Raw genomic sequence first — 24,929 nt, forward strand, 5'->3', positions numbered from 1 at the left:
GAAGTAAGACGACACTAACATGCAAGTACGCTTTTAGCTACACATAAGAGCTTGTTTTAAGTCAATAATTCCTTGATATTGGTGAAGAAGTACTAGATTATTTCACTTATAACGTGGGAAAAATGTCTTGTTAGAAATGAAAAAATCTGCCACTGGAACTAGTAGCTTTTCATCAATATCGAAGAATTATTGACTTAAAATAAACTCTTACGTCTTGCTGAAAAGCTACTTCTAAGTAAGCTTTGTCTTCTTTCTAGCACACTAAGACATTTGCACTAGAAACTGGACCAAAATCACTTGGTAAGACTTTGTGTTGTGGAAAAGCCCACACATGTTTGTGTTCAGCTTGTAACTCTAGCCCAGCATGTTGCTCCGAAGAACACCGCAGATGTTCAGATGTTTCGTCTCTGAAAGCAAACAGAATAGAGACGCTTCTCTCCATGGACACGAGGACTGTCAAAATAAAAGCTCCCTCTCTCCCCCCACCTCCTCCCTGACTCTGCCAGCTCTCCCCTTGTTCTGTTCTGTCTGGCCGGCATGTGGACGCTCTAGGTTCAACGCTTTTGCATTCTGTTTGTTTGTACGCGAGTCTGGACCAGGGGAGGGGCCTTTGAACTAGACAGTTCCTCAGACTGGGAGAGATTTAAAGTCCTGAATAGGATCCATGGAAACGGAGAGAGAAAAGGAGACCCCCCCTCCCTACCACCACACCTCTCCTCCCACTGCCGTCCTTTTTTTAGCTGTCAACCTTTGATTATTGCTGCTCCTCTCTGTGTGGCAGAGGCTGCAGGGGCCCCCAGGTGAAGACCTTGGGTGAAAGAAAGACGGCAAAGCTGCGTGCTTTTTCAGCATGCCACACTGAAGGTCAATAATTTTTCCAGAATCTCTGGATAAAACAAGACGTGATGAAAGCACATAAAGGGCAAGCCATTTGTAACAGCGCTGATAGCAGGGGATGGATGTAATAGAGTCGCTGTAAACTGGAGAATCAGAGTCAGTGAGTCATAAATACATTCTAGTTTCTGTCTACGATTGAGTGGATGTTGTATTCCACCGAGCTGAGGCGGCTCTATCAAAGCCACAGGCGTTTAATAGACACAGGCATGGTCCATTTTCTGATGTAAGGGTTTATCGAGGTCTACCGTTCCTATGAGCTCAACGCCTTCAGAAAAGGTGTCAGAGAAATCACTTGGTGGAGAGTAGACTAATGAAGTGTTGCCCCTCCCGCACCTGTTTCTGCGTCTTGCTGGTCAGCTGGAGTTACACTTTTTCTCAATTGCAAGACGGCAAATTGGTCTGTTTTGAGATAGTCCACACAAGTAGGGCTGGGCATATATCGTATCGTTTATTATTTATTGTGAATTTTTTTTGTTTGTATGATAAAAATTCTGACCTATTGTTGTCACGATAAATTCTAATTTCAACCCCTCCAAAACTTTCCGTACCGTCTGCATTGTTAGTTTCACTATTTTCTCCCTTGTCTATACAACAAAATTATTAATAAATCTTAATTAATTTGAAAATGATTTAATGCAGTTACTGTGTGGTATTGATACAAACCACACTTCTTTATGTGACTGGTGTCCTAAAGAGGCTTATTGTTACTTTTACTACACTTTGCACTGAAGAATTCAGATTTTAATCCCCAGATAAGCCAAGCTTAAGATTCGCTCACCTCGGTATGTCAGATGCTTAAAACTTAGTGAAACTGAGCTCCTTTCTGTGTAACATGGATAGATAATTCTTATAATGCAACAGATAATTATCTGAATTACTTGGGAGCACACATAAAGCATTGAGACCTCATTCTTAGATGTTGTGTCAATCCTTAAATATAAAAGAAAAGAAAACAAGAGAGGGAAATCAGAGAAATAGTAACATCGTATTTCTCTGCAGCAGAACACAGTGATGGCTGTACTTTTGATCCCAATACACATACGCTGTTAAAAACTGGAATGGATCAAAAGCAGCAAACACTTCAAAGATGTGACACAAAATAAACCTCAATTTCCTCATGTTTAGCCTTCTGTAGCAATAAACCAGCTAATATCTGCTGCCCTACTCTATAAGCAGCAGAATGAAATGTGCCACATTCTTCTAACTGTGACTTTAAAAAGTGCAATTACAGTCTGTGTATCAAAATAGACATAACAAATATATGGTACGAATAGTAATGCAGCCATACTAATTAATTACCTGGCACGCCGACTGAGTTAAAGAGAAGCAATAATTAAATTTCAAACACCACAGAATAAGTAGAAACGATGTTTTGTTAAGAGTTCCTGAAACCACCACAGAGTTTATGACAGCGCAGCTGTGGTTACTCATTAAAACGCAGGAACTGGTTTGTGAAGCGTCCCGTTCTCAGAACTCCCTGACAGCAATTGATGCTATATTGGAGACCTGCACCTCTATGAGCTTGTTTCCTCTGGGCCACATGTGTTGGCCGCTGCAGAGCGGGATCTGAGCGCGGCTGAAACGAGAAGTCCAGGTGCAGAACTTTACCCTCGGGGAGGAAGTCCTTATTTACTCATATTTAACCCCGTCTCTGACCCCCCCATTTTCTTTTCTGCAGGGTTTCTAACCCTTCCACATTTTCTGCCACCGAAGTGAAAGTTCTACAGAAAATATTGGTGGTGCCATGTTGGCCTGACAGAGTACCTACATCTACATCAAATAAGTCATCTCACATTTCTTCATATCTGACTTGCAAGCAGCCGCACTTTCTGACAGGTTTAAGGCGATCTTAAAGTTTTTCTCTGCTCTTTGTCCGCTTCTTCACTCAAACCTTAAATGCGTCATTTCTGCTTCAAAACTTATCAAAGTGGATGAGAAAAGGACTATGCTAGTAACTGAGTAGTGTTTGCCTCTTTGGGAAAAGGATTTTTTTTATTATTATTTCATAAAGGAGACAATGTGTATTAATCAACATGAATATGCATGAATATGTCAGACTTCACCAAAGAGGCTAATTTTCATCTGTAGTTTCCTAGCAGGTTGATGGGAGGAGTTAAAAAGAATTACCATTAGCATCCATAAAAACATATATGACCCATAGTTTATAACGGTTTTCATTGTATAGCTAACAGTAGTGTAATTTACAGTAGACATTGAAAGCAAAAATAAGTGAAAAAAAACATGAGTTAATTTTAAAATTACTTTATTTAAAAAGAAAATTTTGCTAAAATCCTATTTTCACACAACGGACTTCTGAAGAAGACTATTTTAAAATGTTACTGGAATACATAAAGAAATGCCCAGTGTATGATATGCTGGTCCACTTTAACCACAAGATGGCGCCCTAACACTGTTGTTCGTTTTGTTACAGTAGGATTTGCCCTTTTTTTTCTTCTTTTTTTTTTTTTTTGTAAGTTAAATGAAAAATCCAAAATATTTAATGAACTTCGGTTGCTACACTGCAATATATATTTAATTTTTTTTTTTATTTATTTAATTCTTTTAGTAAACTGCATGTAGTTCACTCTCTGCACTGCCGCTATTGTCCACCAGGGGGCTCACTGGCGCCGCTTTTACTTCATGTATGGCTGTTCCTTAGTTTTCCAGGGACAGTGAACGGCCCTGTACTTGTGTTTGTTTGAAAACGTCTCTAATAGCCATTCAGTGTGTATTTTCCAAACATTTTAGGACCAACTTCTGATTATGAAACCCAAATGCTGGGTCCCATAAGAAGAAATGTTTTTCTGTTTAATGTTAGGCCTGTAACAATTGGATTTAGTGTAAGAAAGATGCATAGAAAGATAGGAATGATAGAAGGATGCAACTTGTGTGGGGGTGGGTGTGTGTTTGGGTGTGTGTGTGTGACCTCAGATCATCCTCCAGTGAAGGTATTAGTCAGCAATGCTTCTATATCACCAGCTTCTGTGGACAGATTAGAAAAAAAGAAACGGTGTGAACAGCTTTTTTTTTTCTAGCGTAGCCCGTTGGTGTGTGACTGGAATTGAGGAGTGATGAAAACTGTCTCTTTCTTGCAAACACACACACACTTTGTCAGAGTGTGCCCATGAACCCATTCAAAATCCGAGCATGTCGGACCAGAATTCCCTGGTCTGGCTCTCACACGCCCTCAGTCATCGCAGTGCTAATGACATTCCTTCACACACATGCAGGTATGGATGCTCAGCAGCGCTCCGTAGGGTCAGCCGGTTTCAGAATGGAAACGTCTTTCCCACAGTCTGCTGTAAAACAGAGCAGACCTCTCTTACATCCTTGCTGCATTGTGATTTTACAGCTTTGTTATTACAAGCACAAGTACTTTTTTTTTTTTTTATCTCCAGACAATTTTCAGCCACGCCATGAAATTCTGCCCTACTTATGTAATGCTTTAATATTGCCTTTCTTGCATAACAAATTCACAGTCAACAAAGCGACATGATAAAATACCTTCTGGCTCCAAAACAATGTAACCGAACACCCCCCACCGCTCCCCACGCCCCTCCTGAATGTTAGCCGTTAATTAAAAGGCTCCTGTTTCACAGAGCAGAAGAAGTCCCCGCTGCTAAACACGCGATCTGCTTGTACGCACACGCATGCAGGCGGCCCACATCGATTTCAGCGCACACAAGGGAGAGGACCACGGGACTTCTTGAGGTGTACTGAGCCCATTCAGCCCAGGCAGGCTGCGCTATCTGTCTGAGGGTTGCCATGTCAACTACCTTTTCACCCAGTGTAACATAAATCCCGGCCCGCGCTGATAAGCTCCTTGTGACACACTTTGTGAACTCAGGCAACCTAAATATCTCGCCCAACTTACACTTTCACACACATTGCCTTTGTTGCCTCTCCTGGCAGACTTTTAGGAGGTAGAGCTTATGAATGCAGACCAGGTTTTCCGTCTACTTTCATGCCTTGTTTTTATTATGTGATATAATAGGATGGCGGGTGATTTTTCGAAGGATTTTCTTTGTGAATTTTGCCTTGATTCTGTGCCGTAGCCTGATGCTGTGTTCAGTTTCTCTTGCCAAAGCATTTTTTAGCGTTTCCAGACAGAAAATAGTGGGACTTTCTGCTTGTGTTGGTGCCAACTACTATGGCCTGCCATGATAACAAACTTTGCTGGACTAAAAATTATTCCAGAAAGTTATTGCGATAAATGATAATATTGTTGTTTTAAGACCATTTTCAATGGCAAAATAATGCAAGAACGCGTTCTCGAAGATCAGCGAACTTTACATGAGCTTCTAACGCTGGAACTGGAAGACATTTTAATATCTAAAACAAATGAAACAACAGAAGCAATAAGCAAAATTAATCATAAAGTCTCTATTTATCAAAATTGGCCTTCAGAAAATGGGCTAGTTGAGACAAAAGCACCAGACTAAAGACTTTTCTCATCTGGTTTTTGGTAGAAAGAGAGAGATAAGAGAAAATTGATAAGTCATGGAAGTGGAAATTATTGAGCTTGTTTTAATTTATCATGCGATTAACTGATTTATTGGTTACTACAAAAGGCCTACTTACTAACAACATATTTCCTTTCATTTTATGGCAGATAATTAGTGGCAGTGGCCTGCAGTCTGTTAGTGTTTCACTAGTGACAGTCAGATTAATATTACTAGAATAAAATGGCAACATTTGATTCAAACCGTCTCTAGAAAGACAAAAAAAAACCCAAAAACCTGCAGACATATTTTACTCTATTTCAAAGCACAATTAAAAATCATAAGCATGTATATGTATTACTATATGTTGAACCTTTTCACATTTTGTCACATAACCTTCCTTAGTGGGACGTCTGACTCTGGGAGGAGGAAGCTGGTTGTTCATATTTAGAGCAGCAGGAGCCAGTAGATCTGTTCTTTGATTTGATGATCTTCATGTGAGGGAATGCAGACTCGCACAAATTGGAGCATCAAATAAAAAAAGGCCGTCAAGTTGAAAGAACTTGTGCTGCGACTGGGCTATTTTTCCTCCAACGGGTTCCAGAAGTGACGGCTCAGACCAGACGTTGCACTGGATTTTAACTCGATGTCATTTGTTAGTGTTAGCACTTCATTTTCAACCAAAGAGCTATCCAAGTTGGAAAGGATTTGCGACTTTGATGCCAGCTACCAGAGTTGGTAGTCTGCAACTTTTGGTAGAAGAATGAGAATAGTCTCATCGACATCAATAGAATCAAGTTTGATAGAGGCAAAGGCAGTAAGACTTTGCATGAGACGAAATGCATGAGAGCACCAACCAAATTTCCGTTTTAAACTGGACAATTAATTTAATTGTACACAATTGCCACTATAGAAAACATAGGTTGTTCGATGCTTTGTGATGTATTTTGTCCAATTTGGTCCCTATTTATTATGAATATTGTGACGTCTCAAGAACAAACGAGCCAATAAGTTAATTTTGCTTATTGGCTCCTGGGTGATGAATTGAAATGCTCCCCACACTTTTCAGATTTTTAGTTCCAAAACTAAACAAAAACTTTGTCAATTAAAAGTGTCATTAACTTTGCCTAATAATGCAATGTTGGCACTTTTAATGGACTTTTAATGCAACTTTGCACTAAAAAAATATTCTCAATTTAAAACTATTGAATCCATAATGAAGTACTGTGTTCATCTCCAACGTAGCACTTTTATTGTTTAAATGTGCTCTCCAAATAAATGTCCTAAGTCGTCAAGAAACAAAGCATACTTCAAGGCTTCTTTTATTCCTTCAATTAAGAAAATATTCATGTACGTTGCAAAAAAAAAAACAAAAAACAAATCTATTGCCAACGAGCTGCAATCATTTCTGCCGTCTGCTGAACTATTTTCAGCTCATTAGTTTGTTCTGACGGCCTTATGAGCTGCTGACTTGCTGAGTCACAAGAAACAAGGCAGCAAATTCTCCCTCATGCAACTTTCCAGTCATTTTCCTTGTTAATAAAGCAGCGGCTTTGCTTTATACGGAGCTTATAAAAAGTATTCACCATCTTGGATGCTTTGTTGCTTTTACAAATCAGTCATGATCCACAAAATGTGGCTTTTTTTGACAAACAAACAAAAAACTTCAAAGTGAAAACTGATTTCTACAAAAATAATGACAAGTCACTTTTGGACCAAAAGTCCAAAGTGATCTTAGACATGCAAGTCTTGCCTCTGTAGTATAATTTAATTCGTTCATTTTGCTGAACATTGCAAAATGTATAAATTAAGACTTTTTTTTTTGCGACTGTAACATGTCTTGTGAAGCACACATCTTGCTCCTGACACGCACAGTGTTTTGGCGGCGTCTCAGTGCCTAACAATTTATCTTTGACGAAGATCAGCGCGTACTCGATGGTCCGTGCGGCGATTACATAAGCCATGCAATATTCAGCAGCTGTAATCAACATTTTTTCCATCGACGTAGCGCCTTACCAAGGAGCACACTGGAACACGATCCTGTTCAGGGGGTTTATTTCTGCACGTATTCTGTCAATATCCAAAGATACTTTGCAGCAGTCGTGTGCTTTAGCGCCGATGGGAAGTCGTTGCGTAACTGCTGGATAATTCACAAGACAGAAGTGCCGACATGTTGTACGTTATGTGCACCGAGGCAGACCGCCGCAGCGTAGAGCCAATGTGGAGAAAAGGGGGGGCTCTTTCCCTCTCCACCATAATATTAGCCCTATTTCACACACACTTCTTTTCCTTCAGACTCGTCATCCAGCATGAAGGAAGGGGCTCGTATTGTGCTGCGTGCAAAGATGCAATTTCCTGCGCGTCTGGAATTGGTGGCTTTCGTTTCGCCCTGGCCTGATTGATCTGCCCAACCTCCGCGCGCCAGCCGTGACTGCGAAACGTTCTCCCGTTTCCAGAAAAACACTCTCGCTGGGAACGGCCTCTCTGTCATCACAGAGGATCAAAGTCGAACTCGCCGGCTCCGATAATTGGCTTAATGGTTCGGCACGCCGAGTCGAAACACAAATCTTAAACAATATCAAAGATCGAATGACTTTGTTTCTTCTGATCAAAGGTCGAGCTCTATATGTACGAAATGGTTCAGTCGATGTGTTTTAAAGGTGTTGCATATTTTAAAAAGTTGTGATAAACACCTTTGATGTCAGCGCTGAAGTATATTGTCTTCAACTTTTTTAACATTTTGCCACATTACAGCCACACAGCTCAGTGTATTTAATTGCCTTTATATACAACAGACCAACACAAGTTAAACGTGTTGCAAGCATTTCATATGACTAACTAGTTTGTAGAAGCAGCTTTCACTGCAGTTATAGCTGAAGGTATTTTTGACCACCAGCTTTGCATCTCTAGAGACAAAAATATTTTGATCATTAAATTAAAAAAGCTGTTCTTGGTCTTTGTGATGTCGTTTGCTCACTGATCTTCTCCAACAAACCACTGAGCCCTTCGCATCTGGATTCATCAAAGACGTCACACACACTTTTTAGAGTTTTGTTTGCACCACATTTAGGAAAGCATGTATATTATTTACTTCCTATTTTACATTACATTGTGTTGGTCCATCACAGAAAATCCCATTAAGATACGTCAGTCTGTTTTGCAATTTGCACTGATGAAAAAGCAGGTTTACTGGAGAATGTCAGGTTTATTTGTTGCACATTTCAGCAACAGGGCAGTTGAAAAATGCTTTACACCATAAAAACATCATGATAATTATGAAACGAGCAATAAACGTTACATTTTGTCCAATGCCATCGTCAGAATCGTTAAGCAAGTACATATCAAGTATATTGATCGATTTTTCACCTACAACTAATCAAATGCAACTGTAACCAGCTGGGTTTTCACCTTGTATCAAAGGAACTCAGCGTTTCTGTAAGTAGAAAACTGAAGACACTGTCGCAGTAATCAATGCGACTAAAGATAAACGCATGGATGAGATTCTCTAGATCTTGCTGAGACACAAGTCCTTTAACTGGAAATGTTCTTCATGGTGATAAAAGGCCGACTTTGGAACTGACTTTATGTGGCTCTGAAGGTTCGGGTTACTATAAACCAGATTTTGGGTCTGATCGCTGGTTTCTCGCTGTAATAACTGAAACTATGTGCTGACTCTTTGGATCCAAAGACAATAACTTCAGTTTTGTTTCTGTTCTGTGTGTGTTTGTGCGTGTTGAACAGTCATTTAGACAGACGAGAAAATTAGCAGATGTAAATGAAGTTGCAACGTAACACTTTTTGACACACTTTCCAAAGTTAGGCCCACATTCCAGTATTCTTTGTCAGTCATTTACTGCACCATCAAGCAGGAGACATTACTCCCCTCTGGCAGCAGAAAGGTGTTTCCCCCTGACAGCCTCCCTGCCAAGCCGCTGCTTGGCTCACATTTGCACATCCATCCTGCTTATATGAAATCACAGAGGCTGATAAACATGCGCATCCCTTTGCCTTGTTTCTCCCCCGCCCCTCCACAGCTGTGAAGTACGTGGCCTTCTTTAACCATAACGCTGTTCTACCAGATCTCGCAGAACACCGACCACCCACCCACCCAACCCCCATGCAGGTCCGCAGGTACACTATGCCATGCTGGCACACTGTACCTGCTGTGTGTAGATGAGGGGCCTCCTCTCGCTTTGCATTTCGACTCATTCACACCCACATAGAAAAAAATCTCACGTCTCTATTAAAGCCTCTGCTGGACTCAGCAAGCTGTGTGATCAGAGAGAGATGCTGTGACTCCTTGATGCCCTGAGGTGTTTGTGGTGGGTGATAAACGGTTTGAGCCTCATTGTTCTTCACTTCCTATGGAGTCTGTGAAGCAGCCCCAGATTAAGGGGTCTTGTGTTTTCTCCTAAGTGGGCCACGCCGACGAATATTAAGCCTCAACGCTGGAATTAAAGCAATTAATAGCCGGCTGTCTCTTTCTGATTTTCTTGTCAATGAATATCTGCACCACTACATTAAGTTAAAAGTATGTGCTGTTAAGTTTTGTTCTTTCTCTGTCAAAAAAAAATATAAAAAAAAACACTATGAGAATTTACTTAAATGATAGCTGATTTTTCTTTGTTATTAAACCTAAATAAAGTGGAGTGAAAACTAAGACCACAATCAGTTCAGGTTTCACATTTTGGATCACTACACATTTAATTTTTCATATTTAAATGTAGTTATTCAGGTCTTCATTTGCTTCATTTCCTTTAAGCTGAATACATAAATTGTAAATTGGTTAAAAATGCAGCTATATGATGCATAATATTTATTAGGTGGAAATTTATGGTTCTTAAAGCATCTTCACATTTACACTCATTTATTTGTTTTTGTGTTGGGGACCAATCAGTAGGAAAGTTTTGGGTTTTCTCTAGAAGGGGAAAAAAAATCATGGGGTCATGTTGATGATATTTAATATTTCATGTGGTCTCGATTTTTTTTTTGGAGGTGTAATTGTCTGACTTAAGAGTTTTATTAAGCAAACTTAAAAACCTTAGAGCTTTTTGGCTATTATTTCTATTTCATAATGACACATCTACTGTATATCAGGGGGCTTTTATTTCACTGTTATTTGAAATAACAGTGAAAGTCTTTTTTTTTTTTTTCTACATTTCTTACATTTGTCAGACAGACAGATCAACAACAACGGCAAAAAAGAATCTGGTGAGAGAGCAGCCAGCCTCACTTTTTTTTGTCTATGCTGATTATTTTTGCTGTTGCTTAGACAAAATAAAGCTCAGAAAGAAGCAGAAGCGACGTTCGACTTTGTTTTTAAAGGGGCAGTGTTGTGTAGAAAGGGTCAATATCATGTAAAATTGACTTTTTTCAGCTTTACATCATGTAAATATTGTTTCCTTGATGCTTTTATGCATGTTTGAGAAATCCTTTAATCTCCCAAAGTAAAACTTAGTAGATATCAGTTAATATCGTTATGTCTCATACGGTAACCTTTAAGACAGAATCGAATGTTTTGCTTCTTCTAGCACTATGTTTGTGCATTCCCTCCATCTGTATTCCCCCATATGATAGCCTCATGAACCAACTGTGTGGAAGCAGCCGCCACATGAATCACATCATGACAGGCAGCATCATGTATAGGAAAGGGGGCCCGATAATCATTTCGCTCTATCCCACCACATCCGTCTCTTCTCTTTCATCCTCAGAAACAGCAGCAGAGAGATTTCCCTGCCCAGCATTCCACGCAGGATTTCACAGATTCGTCTGAGTCTCTCTCTCTCTCTGTCTCTCTCTGTCTTCGCGTGTCTCCAAACCATCACACAGTACCATACCTTTCCCAGACCAGAATAGCGTCTCTGATCAGGTTTCAAAATATGCTCGGATATTTATAAGTAGTCTCATTCCCTACATTCTTGCTCTAAGAGCGGAGTGATTGTTTTCGATTGTTGGGTCAGGGGGTGGAGGGGGTGAGCCGTCGCGGTGTTTGGAGGGTTGTTGAGGTAACCGACTGTGTCTTTTCCTAATCCAATGTTCCCTGTGTGTTCGTCTGCAGCAGAGACCTTATTTCCTGTGAGCAGAACAGTGTGGCAGTGATAATAGACAGACGTGCTCGGGTCGTTGTTCTTTTTCTACCCGCCGCTCCCCTCCATACATTCTATTCCTCATTGTTTCAGCGAGGCTTTGCCGAAGACAAAAACACCCGGTGAACGACAAAAAGAGACCAAATCTGCTTCATGTGGGAAATTGTATTCCTGAGATATACCAAGTATGTCAGCTGTTTGTTTGCTCTTTGCCACAGGGTTTGCTTGCTTTTCAGATCAGTCCTATAACCTTTTACCACCATGGAAATTTAAATGTGGAAACAGGAAGCCACCAGATGAACTTATTTGATTGGCAGGTTTATTTTTGTGGTCTGAAATACGATGGCAAATAGTTTGTTTGGTTCCTCTTTTAAGCAATTATAGCAATGAATGCTCAAGTAGCAAAACAGCCAACCATCCTGTCATATACGGGTCAAAATCTTATTTTGAGCACATGTAATCTGATTCCACCCTGTGATGCTGCTGCTGCTGCCGCTTCTCTTTTTTCAAAGGAAATCATTAAAAACGAATATTTGTATCAGGCATTGGACAAGAAATTTGTTCTGGATCAGTCCTGTCCAGCTCCGAAATGAAAACATACATGCGGTTGGTTCGGTATAGCACCAGTCGGTCAAATGAAGACATTGTTGCATTACAGCTACGTTGAGCTGTTTTATAGGTTTCCATCGCCGTCTGTGATACTACGTCGGCTGAATGTTGACTCAGCGTTTAGGTGGGCGTCTGCATTTTTGATAGAATACATGTAGAAATGTAAAAAAGTTCTTAAGTATTTTGAGCTTTGAAAAATTAGTAAAACAGTGTTTTAACTCACACACACACACACACAGTATGACGTCACCTCTGCTCTGAATATAATAACTGCTTATGACTCACTTCAGGTAGGCTTGAAAAAAAGTCTTTTAATGTTGTTCTTATACCTTCTTATCTAACGCTGTGCTTCTTAAAGACAAATCAGCATCTGGTCGCATCATTACTGACAAACCAAAACTTTTCATGCTTTTGTGCCGCTGGTCAGCATCTTCCTACATTATTGAAATGCAAAGCAGATATGCAATAATACATGGTTCCGCAACCTGTGGATCCAGAGTCAAATCTTGCTCTTTAATAGGCTTAAACTACGACTGAAATGTGAAAAAAAAATAAAACAATAAATAAATAAAATAAATGTGAGAATCAGATGAGCTCATTCTGGAAAAGGTTTTCTTTTTTTTTCTCCAGATAATAGTTTATTTCTTTTTTTTTTGCATATTTTTGCTAAATATAGAAATAAAATTTGTGACTCTATAATTTTACTAATAAAAACAACACTTCCTTATTGATGTTGAAAATTTTAAAGGTAAAAAGTTTTTCAAGGGCCCAAATTGGTTTTGTGGCTCAGAAGAAGTTTTATTCTGCTGGAGAAAGGACAAAGTCGCTGAGTTGAACATGTTGCAGTGATGGAGGCTCAACGCTGTGTTTTGTTTGTTCCTAGGAGACGAGCTCGTTGGGCCACTGACCTGAATGACGTTGGATAGAAAAACTGGTTAGCTACTCTTTTGTAATCAGAGTAATAATCCGTCTACATTACTGCACCTGGTTGCTGTTTGACAGCGTTTCTGATGAACAATTGATATTGGTCATTCTGGTGGCATCAGAGCTGATTGGTCATTTTCTTAGACCGATAGACCGACTGCTCAAATCTTTAAGTTGCAGCACCAGGTCCTCCACAGCTCCTTCGTTCCTTTTTAGCCCCTCTGCATTTGTGTTTATTAGTCATACATTCCTCCTGGCTCTACTGGTTGGTTGCTTCCACCTTCGGAGCGTCACACCTCGCTTCGTTGCAGTTGCTCACCTTCGGCTCTGTTAGAGCCAATTAGGAGAACCCTCATTCAGACGCGGCTCCCTGCACTCTTATGTCGGGCCTTTGTGTCAAGACCCGAGCTAAATGTTCTTCGCTGTAATCTTTCGGTCTCTTAGCAGCACAGCGAACAATCGAGTCAGTGTGTAAACATGTGGAGCTGTGTTGTTTCTGGAAGTGACCGCGTAGATGAAAATAGAAGCTGCACTCAGGCACATGAAGGGTGACTGCACATTTCCCATCGCGAGCCCCATTCTCACAAAGGCTCTAATCACGTAAAGAGGAGGAATTACACCAGAAAACAAGTCGGGCGGGCTTTTAGCTAGCTCTTATTATTTGCTCAAATAGAAGGAACCGGAACTGTGCTCACACGAGAGGGGAGACATCAGATTGCAGAACGGTGCCAGTAAGCGAGGCGGGTTGGCAGCGGCACGTGACGCAACTTTGGACGCAGGTGGTTCAGCTTCACGGCCAAGTTAGATGTTCGCAGATCAGCACCTGGTGCCGCTCCCCCATCTAGAGCCCAACGCAACGCCACGATCAACATCCAAAACCGCAGACTGTGTCGGGATGGAGGGGGAGGCCCGCAACCACCGGCCCCGGCGCAGACCCACACCCAGCCGGGGACCTGCACTGCATGCTTTGGCAGCAAGTCATCCGGCTCGCCACTGCAGACACACATCTGCACTCAGATGAGACCTGCCCTGCTCCCTCTGCTAAATCTCAGGAACACCCATTGCAGCCCATTAAAACACAGTGAGCAGCCCAGTTATCTCAGAAAACATTCTTCATTTAACCTTATATGAACTGTTTTCAGGTTTAGTTTGTTTTATTTGTTGGTTTTGTTTTTTTTTCTTGGATGCTTGCGCCTCTGACTCCTATGGTCAGATAAGACCCACATCCGAGTGAATCATCACTTTGTAGGCTCTGTTGCACTTCCCAAAGTTTTACGTCCCATCTGGGCCAAGACATTACAGCGAGCCAGACACTTCAGATTCCCAAAGATTCCCACTTAAAACTAAATGCTCGCGGTGCTTACTGTAATATTTAATACAAAAGCAAGAGGAATAACTTAAACTCTAAGACCTGACAAAGCCAAGCTACTTAGTCCATATTACCAAACTCCAGTGACAGTGAGGTACTCACCATGTGTTGTAAAGACCCAAATTAACCAAGGATTTCTGCAGTTTTCAGCTTTGTGAGAGTTAATTTAGCATTTAACCTCCATCAATTCCCATTGCACAGTGTCACAGTTTATAGTAATCCAGTGATGATGACAGGATATGTCCTTTGCATGTTCCCGTGAAGATGCTTTGATTCAAACTATTGCTGTGGTTTGGTGAGCCACCACCAAAGTTTAAAGTCTTTTTTTTTTTTTTTACCCCTCCAGGGGGTCTTTTGTGGGCTCTAGTGTCCCTTATATGACAGTAGGCTGACAGGAAAGGGGGAAGGAGAGGGGGGAAGACATGCGGCAAATATTGTTGGGTCCAGGAGTCGAACCCGCGACGGCTGCGTCGAGGACTCAAGACCTCCAAATATGGGTCGCGCTAACCGCTACTCCACCACGGCACGCCCAAGTCTAAAGTCTTTTTCAAGGTTTTCATCCAGGGAATGCCCTGTGGTTACCTCCCTTCATCTTCCCATTGTATCTCAGCAGCTCCCCTGTCCCTGCTGAAGGAAAGCACGGTGTGAGTTCAGTACCACACACAACATTTTTGAGTGCAGGCCAACGTTTTGATCTCATCTGAGCAGAGGAACGTTTCCCACATGTTTGCCACCAGCCATGTCTCCCCCACATGGCTGGTGGCAAACAAGTCTTGTTGTGTCTTTCTTTCAACAGTTTCTCTTCCCTCAAGGCTAGATGTAGGGAGCTATTAGCATAACTAATAGTTTCCCTGTCGACATATTCTCCTATTTTCTATCAGTTGCACTGGATTTTATTTTGGGGCTTCATAATAAGGAGTACTGAATGCAAATTCACCCCACTGTTTTCAGAATTTTTTTAAATGAGAAAACTGTATATTATTTTCCTTCTACTCCACAAATATATGCTACTCTGAGTTGCTGTGTCACAAAGATTTCCAGTAAAATTCATAGAAGTTTCAGCCGTTTTTTTTACATTTAGTGATAATACTTTTTTTACGCTGCAGTCTTCGTTCGGCTGTTCTGTGCAAGTTTGAGAGTTGAGTTCTACCTTTTGTACGTCGGTTTTTTATTTCTCATGAGCGAAGTGTCTGATGTTGATATCAAAGCTGTGGGATGGTGGATGAGTCCAGAGTTTTGACATAAACCTGCAGCTTTTCTCTTTATATCGGCCCTTATCGTTTCAGCTCAGCGGTTTGGTGTCCAGCTTCACTGTTTTGATCCACGCTGATGCTTCTGAGTTTCTCCCTCCCTCTCTCTCTTTCTTTTTTTTTTTGAAAACCACATGCAGCTGTTTTCATCCCCCCGAAAAGCAAAGCCTTATCACACCGAAGCTGAAGCCAAAGCTTTGCATACCAACTCTGCGTGAGTAGACTTGGCAGAAAGGGCCTGGTTTCATTCCCAGTTGTTCTGTTTGCAGCTTATCATTCCGCGTTTGTTGTCTGCACTGTCACGATCAAATAAAGGCGTGTAGGTCCAACTTTCTGGAGAAAGGCTCAGAGTAGCACCACCTGCTGAGCCATTCAGTTGGCAGCGCGCTGGAGTCGCTTTAATGCAGGGTTTTTCAGCACAGTCTGGAAAAGCATGCAATTTCATACAAGCAACTTCCAAGTACGGAAAAAGAAAACACAGTACGGAAAATATTTGCTTTTCCAGACTTTATTCCGTATCCCAGGGCGCAGCAATCTTTTTAATTCAAAGAGCCGCTTTCCCCATGTTGCAGTTTCGGATGACAAAAAGTTACATTTTTAGAAGTGTGTGCTAAATGAAGTTTTTTATTTTTTATTTTTTTATTTTTGCAAAAACTAGGGAAATTAACCTTTAATTAAATTCTTTTTGCCAAATGTTTGAGCAAAATCAATCATCTAACTTTTGGTAGGGGAATAATTCTAATAATAATACGAAGAATAACTTTTCTATTTGTAAAATGAGGCAAGCTGAGTGATCCCTTCCATGAATATGAAAGATGATAAAGGACAACTTGCCCACTTTAAAATATTAAGCACACAGTTGGAACCTAAATAAACATCACATTGATTTTTAAAGAATTGCAGTATTGGTGCCTTTGTGTTGTGATATTTTATGCAGATAATGCATGAAAACATACAAAGAACTGCTAAAACCTCCATTTCTGACTGACTTTATAATTAAAAACATGTATTTGTGTTACAAGAGCCACTGCAACAATTGTAAGCCAATTGTTGCCACTATGGTTGTGGCAATGCACAGCATAGTCGTATTTCAATCCTAAAAAATGGGTGAATTAATTTTTTTAAAAGGAAAACTTGCCATATGTGCAGCACAAACACAAATAGTAAGCTTACAATACAACATAAAAGCTTGTAGTTTTACAGTTTTGCACTTTAATATGTAATCTAATTCACATCAAACAAAACTTCATAAACAGGATTGTTATATTTAAAATTAATATTTTTTTTCTGTCTCTCTCTGTGATTTAAGTTGACTGCTGATTACATCACTGAGCGTGGAGAACTTAGTGGTCCGTTCAATAAGGATCAGCCAGAACATGTGGAATAGTCTGCACTTCTAAAAACAACAAGGTGCCTCAAAGTTCTCTGCACAGAAATTGTCAGCCATCCATGCGTCCACACACACACTCCCCCAGCCCATTGTGGAGTCATGGCTGCTCCTGGGGGTTTTGTGCAGGTCTGGTGTTCTCACAGTATGTTTGTGGCTGCATGTTTTATAACACATTTATAGCAAAACAGCATTTATTTTAGACAGAAAGGTCCAGTGAGATGCAGCAATTCTTAGTTCTTAGAATGCAATCTAGATGTTGACTGGTATTATTTTAGTCTATGGAGTCTTTACCTTTTGGGAGATGATTTCCATGATCTGAGGGTAGCCTGGCTTGTTTAGTGATTCAAACAGAAGGACAGGACACATTACCTTAATCCTAAAGAGCTCCTTTCTTTTTTTTTGGACACCCATGTGTTGGAGGAGGGCATCCTTCTCTCCCTGGCTTTTCGTCTTTCTGTCCTCATGTTCCCTGTCTCGCTGTCTGTCATTTTCTTGTACTGTTTTTTTCCTGTGCCTCCCTCTGCTTTCTATTACCCCATCTTCTCTCTTAACATCGCCACTGTCTTTTTCTGGCTAATTTCACAATCTTCTCTTATCTATCCACTTCTTTAGAAAGATGGGAACATTACCTTTCCAATTATATGGCAGAGGAAATAAAGGAGCCCTTGTCCTCAAACGTCCATGTATTTACCTTGGTAATTGGTTTCAGTGCACACCCTGCTGAGGAAATGGCCCACAAAAGGCATCGTGCCACATAATGTGGCCTCTTGTTTCTCCAAATCCTGATGTTTTGTCAAAAAAAAAGTTGTTTGTTCTTTCCCTCTGGCCACTTTTAAGCAGCATGAAGTGAGTTTGATTCACATTAACTTTTGATACAGGCTATTGTTTTTTTTTTTCATCTAAAACTCTGAATAAGTTTAGAATAAACCCTGATGTCTTGTTTTGTGTTTTAGGTTGTGCAACCGCAGAGGAACTGACCACAGCAAGAGCCCACTCTGCAGTGGGGAAGATGTTTGAGACCCTCCGAGGTTTGAGCCACATGAGAGACCGCCTCAAGCAGCTGCGCTCCGTCTATACTGCAAGTGATGGAGTCCACCAGGTCACAGACACTACTTTCATTGTCCTAGTTTAGGAGGCATTTTTATTATTTATATACAGTATAGACCAAAAGTTTGGACACACCTTCTCATTGATTTCAATGAGAAGGTGTGTGTCCATTGATATTATTATTAGTAGTATTATTTACTACTTACATACTGTATATTTATTATTTATTTGACATGGTTGAAGTAATACATGTAACTGGGATACTAATGCAGAAGTTTGCATTGACAACATTAATAACAATTGACCTACAATTTTTAATTCCTTCTTTTTCTTGATCACAAACTCCCCAACACTCTTTATGAGCTCAGTTATTACTGGGCTCTTGACATTGTATGCATGCATTTCAATCTGGAGAAACTCAGACGGAGAAAAGCAGCGATTAAAAAGGTTTATTGACTTGGATGAATTAAAGTTCTTTGGCGCTCGGGCCCCGGCAGAAGATTTGAGCCCTGGGGCCCGACACTGGTGGTGGAGGTCGGAGAAAGGATGGTAGAGCCGGGAGAATGCAGGTGGAGAAGGGGTGGAGGTGGCGTGAGCGCAGCTGGAAATGATGTCGTGGGTGTGGATCCTTATAAGCGGCAGCTTGATTGGTGATTGGATGAGGCGGATCGAGGTCCGGTGCTGAGGTTGGTGGCGGCTAGCGTGACGCGGCGACTGGATGATGCAGGTGAGGCTAAAGAGTCTCCCAGTTTGAATTTGCGCCTAGGCTTCATTTTAAAATACATTATTCTACCAAGCGCTGCATCCAAACAGTCCTTTGCGACTGCAAAATTACAAACATTAATTCTGCAACAATTGTTATTTGTTACATTGTGAAGCTCCACTTTACATATTTGTCAGAGTACCACTGAATTTTATCTTCATAACAAAGTTATTAAGAGCAACAAGGTGTGCAGGATCCTAGTGGCTGGCCTAGTCACAAGATAGTTGGCTTGCAGCAGCCAGAAGGGTTTTAAACTACTTAGGAGTTTAATTTGTTGCCCATCTTAAGTCATCACATCAAAAACTTAGTGAAATTAATTTTGGGGGGCTTATCCGGGATCCAAAAAATCCCAATGTCTTTCCTTTTTCTCATAACACTTCTATAGTATTCATTATGCAAAAAAAAAAAACACTTTTGATTTTTTTTTTTTTGCATAATGAATTGTTAATACTACTGGATTCATGCCTAAAGACGTTTTGTACAACTGTAACTTTTAATTTTTAAAGGTAAACATTTCAGTCTTTACTGGGATAGGTTATATATACATAATTTTTTTTATAAAATCAAAAGTGTTTTTTCGCATAATGAATTATATATATACATATATGTGTGTGTGTGTGTGTGTGTGTATATGGGGGGGGGTGAATGCTGTATTAATTTGGTTAAAATGACAACTTTCAATTATTGACATGAATCTATCAAAGTATGGAGGGCAAATCAATAGAAGAAAAGTGCCTACAAATGTCCAGATGTCAAAAACATATGATTAAATGTTTATAAAAATGGACAGGGTTTTAAGAGAGGAAGACCATTTTAAATTGTAACTGTTTATTTTTGGAAACTTGACTGATAAGATAGCAATTGTCTGTTTTAACTTAGGCTTATGCTATCCCCTTTAACCATAAAAGAGAATATGACTGTGTTTCTAATTTTCAAAAAGTTGAATTACTGAATTGCACTACTCGGTTACAGTCTTGTTACATTTGAACGGCAATGAAAAGCAAGATAACTATCTCACATTACATGTCAGCATCATACTGACGCAAATGAGCAGCCGTCCTTCTGTCAGGAGAGATCTCCTTATTTCAGAAGATTTATGGAAATGACTTGATGTGAAAGGAGAACAGCGTGACATCTACCAGATACTGCCTGTTCTCGAGAAACATCAGAAATCCGTCAGCCTCTCCCAGCTGGGCTCCACTAAGGTGGATATTCGTTGATCCAGACGACTGTCAATCTTCGGCTTTCCTTTATGTGCAAAGGTCCCATTTTCCTGGAATTGCTGATATAAGGTTTTCATGACAGGAGAAAGAGTCAAGTTGTTCTGGGTCACCAAAGTGTGTTTTTTTATTTAATTTATTATTTTAGTACAGTTAAATGAGGCTGTCACCAGAAAGGCGGTAAAGGACTCTCCAGTGTCATTATTTTCTATGTTTGTCTGAATAAATCCCATCTCAAAAGACATGGAAGGTCGCTCTTTCACATTATGCTAGTATTTTTCCTTAAACGTATAGAAATCATTTTATTTTTGAGGAACTCTAAATTTCAACCTCTTTACACATCAGACTTTCAGCAAAACTATTCATTTTTTAACTTTGGCTATAGTTATGATTCACTCACGTAGAGGCATGCCTGGTGTGAGATAGTACGGCATTTATATGGACATGTACAATTACAATAGAAATTTGATTTAGCTGTTTTTATATTTAAAATAAAAATGCAACAATAAGTCTTCCTGGTGCTGAAATAGAATGACATTTTCAGTAATGACAAAGCTTTCTATGTAGGCCTGTCACAATAGCAAATTTTGCTGAACGATTAATTGTCTCAAAAATTATTGCGATAAACGATAATATTGTTTGAAGACCTTTTTACATTAAACATGACGTAATAATGCATGCGATTTCTTGCCAAAGATAGATACACTTTATTTTCAAAAGAACACTAAACACTGGAACTGATAAACAAAATAAACAAAACAACCAAAAACAAAAATAAAATGGATTCTCAGTCTCCATTAACAAAAAGTGTACTGGAAAAAAACTAAACAACATGAAGCCAAAGTGGAAATAAATACTGCATTCAACCAAAAGAGTGCAGATTATGAAGTCAGGACCTGCCTTCCAGTCAGGACCGGGCTCCGAGTAAGGACCCGCCTCTGTTACTTGTAAGTTGGTGCACTTGAAATAAGACAAAACTAAGATATTTGCACTAGAACCTAAACAAAAATACTTGGTAAGAAGTTTTTGCAGTGCAGAATGAAACGTTGCTGCTGCAATAAACAACTGATTGATTCCAACACATAAAATGGCTTTTTACACGTCTTCACCAGGTGTGCTAACAAATCTGTCTCCACATGCCTTCAGTTTTTCCAGTGACGTGCGGTCAGGGGAGGCAGGTGAGGCTCTGCCTCACCTGTAATCATGGAAAAATAATAATGATAAAATCATTTATATTGCTATTTTCACCCTGTGATTTGTACTATACCTATTTTTCATTTAATTTAAAAAAGTTCAGATTATTTTTTCTTCAAAATCGCTGAATTTCTGCATTTTCCCATTCAAACGCTCGGAAGCGAAGCTGGTGAGGCAGCAGCGAGCTGAGCCTCACCTGGGATTGCGCAACCTCTCGCTAACTGCACTGGCTGCCATTCTGAGAGCATGTTCCTCCTGTCTGTACGTCGCCAATAAAATGGCTAAAAAACATTTAATGTATGAGCTGATTTTCCATAATTTAGCTTATGTATATAATGTACAGTGTTTTGTTTTTTTTTGTCACCAATTGTGTGCGTAACGTGTTTCATGTGCTGAAGAGCGATCAGAAACGAGGTGAGGCAGGCAGTTCTCCTGCCTCATGGCAGGGGGCGCTCATGATCCCAGACATTGTGACTCCACAACTGCAGAGTAAGATACTGTAAGCGAGCTAGCCATGCAGCTAGCCATACAACAAGGTCAAGTGCAGCGATATATTTATAGTTTTCTCCTCTTACCACAGCAATTAATTAATAATCGCAAAATAATACTAAAACAATACTACTGCAACAGACTGAATGTTCTGCTTTTTGCGTGGGAAATATTTGAGTGTTTTTTATTGTGGCGTTGTTGTCAGTTGCTATGGCAACGAGTCTGCGCGTAGCTGCGCTGATACCGAGAGCGACAAAAGACGTGGTTTTGAGTTGTACTTTAACGGTTTTCCCTTCGCTGTGGAGCACAGCACGAAATGAATAATATCTACATGTCCAAGTTTGATTGAGTGAACGGAAATAGTCTTTTTGCCCTCCAGCGTTGTCCACATGCGCGAAATTTCCTTATGTAAACAATAACATGCAGGGGGTCTATATTTGTACATCTGAATATGATTAAGTCAGTGCCTCACCAGCTATGAACCTCACCGCACGTCACTGAGTTTTTCAAAATAAGAGAAGAAACTAAGGTGAATCAAAATGTCACAGTGCCTGGATGCAGGATGCAAGAAAACAAAACATGACTTTTCAAAATCTGTGAATTTGAAAAGTCCAAAACTTACTAGAAAAAAAATCATAAATGTTCTAAAATGAAACAAATACATGAGTTTGAGTCAAAAATGTCTATAGATGTCTATGGCTCTGCTCACGACGAAATTAAAAGTATAAGAAAAATACTTTGTGCTTAACATTTCCTATTAAGAATAAATAAAATTGTCATTGAAATTTAATGACCAAAGTGACAAGGACAGAACATTGTCTGGTTCTTTAATTGGCAGATGTAGGTAAATTTTGGTCGATTTAGGAGGGTTTGAGTGTGTGTGTGGTTCTACAAAACAAAGTAAACAAACATAATACAAATTACAATCCAAAGTATACATCATATTAGCAGGCTACATAAAATATTAGTCACATTCTTGTCTTCTAGACCCAAAAGGCTTTACTAGGCCTAAGCCATATCGGGTAACATTCTTCCCATTACTCCAGTCTTGTGTTTCAGTTACTTGTAATGTTAATTAAAGTAAAAGATAACAACATGATAAAAAATCACTAGTTTAACCGAAAACTTAGCTTAGTTTAACCATAGCTTTTACAAAGTGAGAAAACAAAAAATGTTCAGAGTTACAAAATACACAAATTATCTTTCTAAAACACAAAATATATTGTATTATGGACACACACTTGTAGAAACTACATAAAATGCCTCCAAACATGGCTACTGCCATTTACACTGCTACACCCAAAACAAAACATTGCTCACAAAACGGCCGCGCCCCCTAATGGCCAGGATAGGAATTGCACCACAGTCAGAGCAGCAGCAGCATCTGTACTTACACTTTGGAAAGTCCCATTAAAGACTCAGCATTTCACCAGTTTAAGAGCCAAATTTTGACAAATTAAAGAGAAAATTGTTCTCAGCACGCAGAAGTGCTTGACTTTATAAGCTCCATCTGTTTTACGTTTCACACATACCTTAAAGGAATCACTACGTTATTAATGATTAATTTCCATGTTAGCTAAACCCCATTTATACTTTATGAAATCAAAACACAGACATAGCCAAGCCAATAAATATCCAACCTAATGAGGTAACTGAGGGGAAATCATGGGGCTGGGTAGGCCTGTCACGATAGCAATTTTTGCTCAACGATTAATTGTCTCAAAAATTATTGCGATAAACGATAATATTGTTTGAAGACTTTTTTACACTGATTTAATGGAAATGTCGTAATAATGCATTCGATTTCCTGCCAAAGATAGATACACTTTATTTTCAAAAGAACACTAAACACTGGAACTGATAAACAAAATAAACAAAACAACCAAAAACAAAAATAAAATGGATTCTCAGTCTCCATTAACAAAAAACTCACTTGAAAAAAAACAACTAAACAACATAAAGCCAAAGTGTAAATAAATACTGCATTCAACCAAAAGAGTGCAGATTATGAAGTCTGTATATTATGTTGCCCTTCAGTAATAATTAGATTTAAATAGAGAAGATGGGCACATCAACTACTTGATGCAATAGTTCACACTACATGATTTTTTGCTCCTATTTTTCCCCTTACAACTATCTTAAAACGTTGGTCTTTCTAAGATTGTGTGGTGTGTTACGGTAGATCGTCGTTGCCGCTCCGATCCAAATCAGGGTTTTTTCCCCGACTGGGAGCTTTAAGTTAACGCAGCCTGTTGAATGTGACAGGCAGCCAATCAGAAAGCTGGATTCTCCTTGCGCTTTCCGAGGGGAAATTACGGAGGGGAATCCCAAACAGCTGACACGGCGCAACCGGAAGTCCAGCGGACATTGGAGATGATATGTGGAAACAACATTAATGTTTATTCAACATGCAAAGAATATAGAAATGACAAGAGGAGGAGTTAGTTGTATTTCTACAGCACCTACTGCAGTTGATAAACCCGGTAACTTTTCAGCTGTTCTTCGTTAACGTGACATAAATAGGTTATAATGATTTTCATTCAGTCTGGACTTTACGCTGACACTAGCCACATGCATTGCAGGTAGATTGTAGTAAAGCATTGATTAATGCCTGGTTTTAAAATTAGTTCACTGGACTTGTAGCCATTATTTTGTGCCCATTGTTGGACACCACAGGGCAGGAACGAACCTGATCGAACCGTTATACCTAGGATTTCTGTCGACTAATGTGTGATCTGTCAGGGTTTGAAAATGGGCCGTGTGCGCTGGGCTTTACACTAAGTAAAATGAGGAAGGGAGGGTCAGTGGAGAGCACTGGAGTTGAGCCTTTTTTCATTCGGTGTTATCAACAGAAAGAGAAAAAGGCCGGAAGAGACGATAATGCCGATAATTAAAATGAGGTCGATAGTTTTAATTTATCGTACGATTAATTGATTTACCTATCGCGACAGGCCTATTTCTGTCCTTATTATTTCGTTTTTGATACATAACGTTTAGCCAAAATATAAAAAATTACACCAAAAACATTCTTCAAATATTTATTATCCAATTCTATGGTCCAATTTGGTATTGTTAAAAATAAATCTTCATGCTTAAGGTACCACCTAGTGTGGAGTACCACCTAGTTCAGTGCATGGGCCTCAATTGGTTTGAATCTTACCTAAAAGTGAGGGATTTATTTGTGTCAATAGGTAACTTCTCATCAAAGTGGACAAAAGTCACATTTGGGGCACCTCAAGGATCAAATCT

General features: G+C 39.8%; 1 protein-coding gene across 1 annotated transcript in view; it reads left to right on the forward strand.

Moving 5' to 3' along the window:
• The window catches only part of scfd2 (sec1 family domain containing 2), a 133,068-nt gene that overhangs the window by 90,146 nt on the left and 17,993 nt on the right, over positions 1-24,929 (forward strand). The window contains exon 6 of the mRNA XM_023339761.1: positions 17,921-18,066. Within this exon, the coding sequence (XP_023195529.1) occupies positions 17,921-18,066 (146 nt within the window). The remainder of the gene's footprint in view (positions 1-17,920; positions 18,067-24,929) is intronic.

Source organism: Xiphophorus maculatus, chromosome 9 (assembly GCF_002775205.1).
Source record: "Xiphophorus maculatus strain JP 163 A chromosome 9, X_maculatus-5.0-male, whole genome shotgun sequence".
In the NCBI taxonomy this organism is placed as follows: domain Eukaryota; kingdom Metazoa; phylum Chordata; class Actinopteri; order Cyprinodontiformes; family Poeciliidae; genus Xiphophorus; species Xiphophorus maculatus.